This window comes from Magnolia sinica, chromosome 7 (assembly GCF_029962835.1).
Source record: "Magnolia sinica isolate HGM2019 chromosome 7, MsV1, whole genome shotgun sequence".
Taxonomy (NCBI): domain Eukaryota; kingdom Viridiplantae; phylum Streptophyta; class Magnoliopsida; order Magnoliales; family Magnoliaceae; genus Magnolia; species Magnolia sinica.
In genome coordinates, this window is record NC_080579.1 from 14,741,653 (window position 1) to 14,751,974 (window position 10,322).

At 37.8% G+C, this 10,322-nt stretch overlaps 1 protein-coding gene across 1 annotated transcript; it reads right to left on the reverse strand.

The window, feature by feature from the left end:
- Nucleotides 1-2,132: 2,132 nt before the first annotated feature.
- LOC131251987 (calcineurin-binding protein 1-like) lies at nucleotides 2,133-3,305 on the reverse strand. The gene is made up of 2 exons (XM_058252952.1): nucleotides 2,937-3,305; nucleotides 2,133-2,831 (listed from the first exon to the last, which is right to left on the reverse strand). Exons 1-2 carry the CDS (start codon nucleotides 3,234-3,236, stop codon nucleotides 2,736-2,738), a joined length of 396 nt encoding a protein of 131 aa, XP_058108935.1. The 5' UTR covers nucleotides 3,237-3,305; the 3' UTR covers nucleotides 2,133-2,735.
- Between the last annotated feature and the right edge of the window lie 7,017 nt (nucleotides 3,306-10,322).

Here is a 10,322-nt window from a genome sequence, read left to right on the forward strand (position 1 = left end):
ATGATTCAATTTTGGGATCATGTCCTAAAATGATATGTAAATATGGATGGACGGCATGGTTAATATATATACATGATGACTGATGACGTGGATAATACATAATACATATACATGAATGCACACTATTTTCGTGTGGTTTAGTCCACTTGAGCTTTGGATATGATTCAATTTTAGATCATGTCTTAAAATGATATATAAAAATGGACAGACGATGGGATAATACATATACATGATGATGGGCCCACAAAGTTTACTTAGTAAGCTAAAGCGGTATTCGAATTGGCTGGTGACCTCATCAACACCTGCTATGTATACTGTGTCAAAGCTCCGTGGGCCCCACCATGATATATGTGTTTTATCTAGCCATCCATCAAAATTTTCAGCTCATTTTTTCGTATGAGTTTAAAAATAAGGAAAATCCAAATCTCCGGTAGACCACAACATAGGATCCAAATTTGTTGGGAGACAGAAGTTTCGGATCAATACTATTTTTCTGTGGGTGGGGACCACCTCAATGTATGTGATGCATATCCACACCACCGATCCATTTTTCCATCTCATTTTATAGCATAGGCCAAAAAACGAAGTAGATCCAAATATCAGGTGGGTCATACCACATGAAACATTGATCATTGAACAACCAGCATTGAAATCATCAATATCAACATCAGCTTGATCCAAAAACTTTTGTGGCCCACACAAACTATTTCATGTTCAATCATCTTTATCCGCGTCTGTGTGTGACATTATCAACAATTTGGATGGTGAATAAACATTATGGTAGACCCTAAGAAAGTTGTAATGGTGGTTGTTCAATGATCACTATTTCCCATGGTATGACTCACCTGAGATTTAAAACTGCTTCATTTTTGGACCTGTGTCCTAAATGATATATAAAAATGGATGTGTGGCATAGATATATAAATACATTTAGGTAGGCTCCACATAAAAATTCAAACGAATTAGTCCTTCGAACTGACTTGGATTCAGTGAGTCAAGGCGAGATTGCGTATGCATGAAGGTTCATTTTTACTTGCATTGAGATGTTCCTTCCATGACCTTTTGTAATTGGGAACTTTGAGATGCATATCTACTAGTGTTTTAAGTCTTAACTTTAATTTTTGTTCATTGTTATTATTATGTGGAGGATATTAAACTTTATGTTATTTTTTAGTATTATTACTACTATATTTTTCTTTTTTAATGTTATTTTACAGTTATATTTGTCTACAAAAAAAAGTTCATATTATGTATATTGTTTATTTAAGGGGGGAAAAAAAATAGAGCTGATCATGTTTGAACTGGGCCCGGTTCGGCTCGACTCAGCTCAAATATTTGAACTAAACCAAACCAAGCTCACACTCTAGGGATAGGCTCAAAGCTCAGCTCATACTCAAAAAGAAAGTGTCACGTAAACAAGCCAAGCCAAACTTAGGTCAAACTTGATTCAGCTTGGCTCATGTACAGCTCTAGGCTAGGTTGGGTATACACCTCAAGCAATCAGCTTGGCTCATGTACAGCTCTAGGCTAGGTTGGGTATACACCTCAAGCAAGTGCCAGGTTGGCAGATATGCCGTTGATGCTGGTCCATCCAACTGGCTCAGGCCTATCTGATCAACTTGCTTGGGTTAGTCTGGTTGAAGCCTAGAAAGAGATGCAGTGTATGGATTGGAGCAATATAATATTATTATTGTGTATGTTATAAAATTGCAAGCCTTAATGAGCCAGGCCAGGTTGATGGGCCCTGTACAATCCAGCCTAATTTTAAAATGGGCCTGAATATCAAGCTTGAGACTGACACTCAATCCTGATACTCCAGCCTAAGCCTAACTTGCAGGCCCATTGATAGCCCTACATGCATCACACAAGGGAGAGTGGATAAGGTGAGACCCTATCTTCACCCAAGATGGTGCGACCCTTTATGTGGGGTTATTGTGGGGCACACCTTGATGTATGTATTATGTCACTACACCAAAATCGTCATTTAGGAACGGTTTTAAACCGTTCCTAAATGCTTCAGGAATGGTTTAATACCGTGCCTAAATGAGGCTTCACAGAAAATCAAGAACGGTTCAGAACCGTTTTGGGTACCATTTTAGGAATGGTTTTAAATCATTTTGGTGCCAACAGTCACATTTTAGGCACAAAATTTTAGAAACGGTTTTGAATGCTTATTAATGTTGCCAACGGTCAGATTTTAGGACGGAATTTTAATAACAATTTTAAACCCCTTTGTTCATTGTATCAGACAGAGAGTGGGGTATGTAATCTACTTGTACTATATGCCAGATAATTACAGAAATAGAAGAAAAAGATAATAGAATGATTCACACACATAATAATCTTTTCCTTCTTTTCTAGTACACATTTCAATTCCGATTTCCAATTTCAATACAGCATATCATTTCCGGGCTTCTATAATCCAACAATTCCTTACTCTTTTCTAAAATGATCACTCTGCCTTCAGATATGGCATCTGCTACAAATCCTCCTCTTCAATGTCTTCTCGTCCACCCCCCACAACCCGAGCGATCTCTTCCACCAGTTCTTCAGGCGTGGTATTCCATCTGCCATTAGAGGGATCTGGGCTTCCTTCGGCGCCATTTCCAAGGCAGTCTGGTACATGTCATGAGCTGTTAATCCTGTGCACATCCCTTCTTGTAGTGGCTGGAAGTATTGGTGGTGGTGCTGCTGCTGTTGGGCTTGAATCAGCTGCCTGAAGGGCTGGAGAAGGCCTAGAGGATGCTGTTGCCTACTGTTTGGCAGGGGAACTGTCTACTGTTAATCCTGTGCACATCCCTGTTAACTCTGGGCTCTTCAACTCTGGCAAACTGCATTGCTCAACAACCACCAGACAACACTAAACAATCAGGGGGAAAAATCTACTTTCTCCTTCACATGAACTCGTAAAGGATCTTAGGTTACAGGATTATCACCTTCGCATTTTCTTCACAATGCTTTACAACTACTAGAATGTTGGAGTAATGACCATGCACCAGCGTGTATGCCCATAAGAGAAGCTTCCTCGGGGCACTCAAATCAAGGTAGTCGACATTGTCCTTAGATGGTTGGCATGGTCCTTCTGTTGTTAAATGAGATGGTACAGTATACAGGTTAATACCTGATGGAAGTGTTCCACATGAGCTCTCTCGGTAAAAGTTGTAGGTGCATCTCAGTAAAGTGGCAGCTGCCTCCATATTTTCTTCTGATGCTTGCTTGATATGGACATGCTTCATTGTGGACAGAACTTGGCTCCATTTCGTTTCAAGAGCCTTTTGAAGAACTGGATCTTCAAATAATGAACTCCATAGAAGTAACAGATGTGCTGAATAGTAGTTCGCAACGTCTTATGCTCTGAGAAAACATGTTGTAGCAACATGTTGAGGGTCAAATATTGCATATTAGACCCCAGTTATTACCTGGATTTACGAACATGGTACTGTTTAACAGCTTAATTTAATCGTCTTTGTGGTGCAAGGTGAATTTAAGAAGTCTGGTCTGAAAATGATGCTAAAGGCATGGATTTAATGCACAGAAGTCACCAAGGCAAGGGACGGACCCCAGGAGACCAAGATCGATAGATTTGCATGCCAGAGATCCAGGAAAATCGAGAAACTGAAGCTCAAGTGGCCCGAAATTGGTCCAGAATGCAAGATCACAGGGTTCCCACCATCTGCTCGGCTCAAAACTTCATACATGGCCTGAGGACCATAAATGAACCGTACACATGGAATCTTAGCTCCCAAATCCCTATGGAAGTGGGTAAACTGACAGATCATCCCATAAACCGTTGATTCGAGGCCCGCATGATATTTAGGTGTGCTTCAAAATTGGTCTCAACATCTTAAATGATGTGAAAAAATGAATGGACGGAGCGGATTTTACGATTACATCACAGTGGGCCCTACACCAATGCGAGTGTGTACATGGTGTGTGCACGGTCGCAATACACCGAATTGGAGAAATCCGGTCAAAACACGCTGACCGAAGATTTTTTTAAAACTTTCTAAAACCACCAGCGGACGAACGTCCGACCGTCGGTTCTTGCTAGTGGGCCCCACTATTCACTCATTTCGATGATCCGGACCGTCCATGGTGTCCGTATGTGGGCTTTAACCCATGCCAAGGTCGCCTTTTCGTCCCATGTGCACACAAACACATCTTCAACCGACCAACGCAGGACGGACGGTGGAGTGAAATATCTCGTGGGCTTCATCAACGGCGGGTTAAAACCAGCCATTTCTAATTGGTGTTTTGAGGAGATTACAATGGACGAGGTGGATTTCCAAGTTGACACTGATTATGGGCCCCACCGACTTTCACAGCGTTGATGCGAAAGCTCTGTTTCGCAACAGCTTGCGATTTTTCTTTGTGGGCCACCATCATGATGTGATGTTTTGATCCGGGCCGTCTATTAGAATTCCACGGGTCAACTGGCCAAGGCCTAGGTGTCAAGTTTCCAAGAAACAGTGAGGATATGATTTCAGCCATTCAAACGGCGGACAGATGGCGGAAAGATTTAATTCGATGGACCACACTAAACGCAAGCAAAAACACTCCTTCTCGACTGAAATTTTGAGAGGAATTCAATGGACGGGTCGGATTTCTCGTCTGACATCAATCCTGAGCCCACCAACTTCAACAGCGTAAGGATTATGCATTACGCGCGTCCGAATACCTGGCCAATCCGGGCCGTTTTACAGTCGCGGTTAGGATCATTCTGACCACTGGACCGTCCAAATTTCTCTCAACGTGGGACCGACCATAGCCAAGACAACTGAATGTCTCGGATCTCGCATGTGCGGCCGCGATTTCAATTCCAAAACGCAAGACGGTGATGCATATCTGTTACTGCGTAAAGAAAACGCCTACGTAAAGCTTCAGCCGCCAACCTTTTTTTATTGTATAAAAGGGAGAGGGCTAGGACGTGCAAAAAAAAAAATCATCTTTTGGATTCAAGAATTGGGACGTGAAGCAAGAAGAGAGACAAGCAGAGACGGGTTCTAATTTCCCTTCTTCTTCTTTAGTCTTTTCTTTTATGAATTTTTTCAGAGATTATAGCCTCATCATGTCTTGCTAAACCTCTTAGCTAGGGCTAAGAGATGAAGCTTGTAGCGTGATGGGAGACTGGTTGCTTGTGCCTTTTGTTTAGACTGAAGTGATGTTGATTTTGGCTTAATTAAGGGAATATTTTTAATTTTTTTATGGGCAGTTGTGACTAAAATTACAATGGGTCTGCGATAGCTTTGAGCATGTTTCTTTCCTTTTTATGTTTATGACGTCAGGAAGCCCTGTTGTTCACCATTGTCTCCTGGGCATGATCGGATGATGGTATCCTTCCTAACCTTCATACATTCTTGAGTGGTTGGTAATTAGTTTAATTCTGTTGTTTGCTTTGTCTCATGGGCATGGTTTTGTGATGAAATCCATTCTAATTCATATACCTTTCATCTCTTGAAAATTATATCAAAGAAAGTTCAGTTAGATGGTTACACCCTTCAATTGGATGAAGATGGGACTCTAAGTCCAGTTGAATACTTGAAACAGGCATAAGATCTCCCTGATTTCTATAAGTGGATCCTCTGAATCCCTAGTTTCCTTTCTCTGAATTTCTTAAGTTTTAGATAATTATTTCATCATGATTCCTCAATTTACACTCGATTTAGATTTCATCCTAGTACTAATTCTAGTTCTACTTAGTTTTAGATTACGCATAGGTTTCAGTCCCTTAGGATTCGACCTCGGTCTCACCGAGTTTATTACTACATCATAACCCTATACTTGGGGAGTGAACACAACACAGGTAGTAACTAACACATAATGACATGATAATCATGCGACTTTAGTCCCTTTATCTCGAGAGTTTGTAAGTTCACAAGATGTTTAAATCTGGAACTATACCCTGTTGGAACCCTCAAGTCATGCAATGTTTGACAGAACAATTCTTTCTCCTTGTGACTTAAAGTAAATGGTACCTTTGGTTTAATAGTTTTGTCATCCGCTTCTTTCAACCATAAGTCTTTCATTATGTTCATTTTTTTCAAATCTTCACGTACACTTATACCATCCTTAGTTTTATCTTTAACTTCTAGAATCGTCGACAGAAGATGGTCACCAACATTCTTTGTAACATGCATTACATCCAAGTTATGCCGAACTGGTAACTCCTGGAAAAACACAATTATGATGGAATGTTAAGTTTTTATTCACTGACATACATGTAAATGAAAATAACAAGTTATGGAAATCACCTTCTAATATGGCAAGTTGAATAGGATCGATCTTTTGAACCAAGCAGTTATATTCCCAGTTGAATCATCGCCATAACTTTTTCGTTTCTTCCCCCTCGATTTACCAATATGCATCTGCATACCGATTACCTTCGCTTCAACCTCTGAACCACTTAATTGATGAAAAGGTCTTCCTTCTTCTACTTTATTATTAAATGCCGCTTTTTGGGTCCTAAAAACATTATTCATAGGAAGAAATCTTTGATGGCCCTGATAAGAGTACTTCTTGCCACTCTTAGGTCGATCAGCGACGGTTCCCTCAGCACAAACAGGGCAAGCATATTGACCATGTGTAACACATCCTGATAAACTCCCATATGCAGAAAAATCATGAATTCCCCATATTAAAATGGCTTTCAAATTAAAAATTATCTTTGAATGAGAATCATATGTTGACACTCCATTAAGCCACAAATTCTTCAACTCGTCAATCAACGGTTGTAGGTAGACATCAATGTCCTTACTCGGTCCTTTTGGACCTGGTATTAATACCGTTAACATTGAAAATTCTCTTTTCATACACATTGAAGGGGGTAGATTATATGACACTCTAATGACAGGCCAACAACTGTAGACACTACTAAGATGTCCAAATGGGTTAAATCCATTAGTCGCAAGCCCTAAACGCACATTACGGAATTCTTCAGCAAAACTTGGCCACTTGTTATTTATTACCATCCAACTTGATGAATCAGATGGATGTCACATAACACCATTATATTCTTTCGATTGAGAATGCCAAGTCATTTGCTCCGCTATCCATGGTACACTAAAAATAAAGTTTTAAAAAAAAAAAGATTACTTATTAATTTTTTAAACAAAAGGTATATAGGATAATATTAAAATTATATTTAACATTGAATGCACACTTGTATAGCCTCTGTAGCCTTGGTGTCAGAGGAAAATATCTCAAAACCTTTGATAGAACTTTAACGCCTTTTTTCTTTGCTAAGTAATCTGACCTTCATCTCGATGTATGACATGTGGGACAATTTTGTCTATCTTTATACTCTTTCTAATAAATAATACAATCATTGGGACATGCATGTATAGTCTCATAAGTCATTCTCAATGAGTTGATCATCTTTTTCGCTTGATATGTGCTCACTGGCAAGGTGTTTTTTACTGGTAACAACTTCTTAACCAATTGAAGAAGATCATTAAAGCTGTTATTTGACCAACTATTACGTGTCTTTAAACTATACAACTCAACAGTAACCGATAATTTTGTGAGTTCTCTAAGGCAAGAAGGATATAAAGATTGTCTTACATCATCAAATAAAACCTTATATCTTTCTGCATCAAGGTCTTCATGACAATTTTCATTTCTTCTAAGATCATCCATAAGAGTATCAGCATGTTCTCCAATATTTCTAAATGCATCATTAACAAGTTCCTCCATTCTAGGATACTCATCATCGAATTGATCATCAAACTTCGATGATGATTGTTTCTCGTTACTTTTTTCAAGACTTTCATCGTGAAAAATTCAATGTGTGTATGACTTATCAATACCGTTAATGAGCAAATGCTCATGAATCTCTCCAAGAGTGAACAACCCACTCTCATTTCTACATTTCACACACGGACACAAATAATGATCAAATCCACCACCGTTGTTCTTTGTAAACTCAATAAAATGCATAAGTTCATCCAAATATTTTGTAGTTAACCTATGTTTGTCCATCCATGCTTTGTTACTTAATGACGACATTCTACAACAAATGAGACAATCAAGTCAATTTTTATGTTAAAATGATGGTTGGACCCTAATGACTAAATGTGTTTAAAGTGAATAAACAAATTCTAGCGAAGTAAAATAAAGTGACAAAATATAAATTAAGCATACCAAATTCAATATCAAATCCATTAAATTAAGTGTCTTCATAGGTATAAGCATAAAATCTAGCAAAGTAAAATAAAAAACACTGCGTCTCTCTTTTAGACTCAACGGGCAGATTTGGTAGTTCCACGCTAGGACCCTTAGGTTGATGTGAAAGCGGGCTCTAAAGGAGCTACTGCTCAGAGAACACAGGTAGAGGTGTTTCCTCTTCTACCAAACGGGTTGTTGTTCTAAAGAAATTAACTAAATAATAGAACTGTAAACAAGGTTTTGATACCAATTTCAACAGAATATAAATGAAGTGACAAACTATAAATTAAGCATACCAAATTCAATATCAAATCCATACATGAAGTAATAAAAATATAAATTAACTAAGACTATAGGTAAGCACACAATTATACCTGACTCAGCAAGTTCTTATCTACAATAAGAGAAGTGGACTTCAACAAATATGATTATATTCTTGAAACAAAACAAAACAGATATATGGTTCATTTGATTAAAGAGGCATTTAGCATTCTATAAAAGCATTTAATGCACCACATTAATCCATTGTAATTCCATACCGCCTAATACCACACATTAAACAAGCATTTTTAGTCGAATGATCTTATATATAAAAAATGATACCTGAAACAAATAAATTAGCCACAGATCATACTTGTCTCTATTTAGAGGTGTTAATTGTCTCTATCCCATTCGGTAACATACCATGTACTATCCTCATACAGTTTACTTGCAAGCCCAAATTTCGGCAGCACCTCCCCATATTCTCTAGATATATGTAAAATTCAATACTAATTAGTTACCACATGTAATCCATTACACATGGATAGAGGAAATCAATTAGTAAAGAACCATATATCTGGAGAAAATATAGGGAGACACTAATGAAACTTCAACTACATGTAAACTGAAAATGAGGACAACCTAAGTACATGGTATGGTACCAAACTGTCCAAAATGAGACAATTTAAGAATCCATAAACAACAAGCATTTTCATTCAAATGACTGTACTTGTTCAATATAAATTTCTAAATGGGGGGATGCATTATTAAACCACTAGATGGCCTAAATACTAATTAACAACATCAGTTAACAAAGAATCATAAATATAAACATTTAAAGAATAAATATCAAAATATATAAGAAAGAATGAGATAATGATTTAAATGTAAGTTAAGTAACTTAAGTTAGTGAAAGGTACTTACCGCAACTAGAGATTATGGCTCTTATCAACTGACTGGTATCCGAGCTCACTCTTTGATAACTCCCAAAATCTTAGATATTTTCTTTTCTAGTTTCTTATGATTACTTTCATAGAAATTTCAAATCTAAATTTGCAGAAGATCATGACTAGAATCAGCCCAGAATTTATCCATTTGCATCAATTCCCCAAGAAAAACACTAGACTTCACTTATGTTTCATACTTTAGCTCGACTAGTTATTTAGAATCTAAAAAGAGAGATTATTAAAGATCAAGTAAAAGAATCATAAAAGTTAAATCCTCTATGAAAAAGCTTTTTATCTAAGGCTATCCAGGTCTATTGGAAATGGAAAATGGGTTTACATGTGCATGTAAACACAAAAACACCCCCTGTTATGTACGAGGCCTGGCATTCAAAATCACAGCATAAGTAACAGAAAGGCCATGTTAATGTTATGTTACGACCTAACGTATAAAAACATGATCCCAAAATTACCACCTGTTGAAGGAAGGCAGGGTGCTGAATGCAAGCAATACAATATTAGTCTATAGGAACCTGCAGCCCCAACATCATTTCTGTGGAGGCAAAGGCAACATATTTCAGACATGAACAGAAACTAGGACAGGGCTTTATTTTTTTTTTCTTTTCTTTTCTTTTAATCGCAGCAACAAAAATCGAGAGCCTATGAATTTGGAGTCATCAATCAAAACCAACATGCATATTTAATTCACAGTTAAAATGAGAGTTTCAACTTGTGAAGGAGTATACCTTATTCATCATATTCCATTGACCCACTTGGGGCAAGCAATCCTTTTCTCTACCAGTGTCATGGGATTTAAGCTACAAAACCAAACAGGTTTAGATGCAAAGTTGTGTTTACTAGCAAGGAATGATTGCATGCATAGGCGCTTTTCCCAAAGCAGTATCATTCAGATGCTACACCAAAATACAAAGTAAAAAAAACTAAAAATAGTTA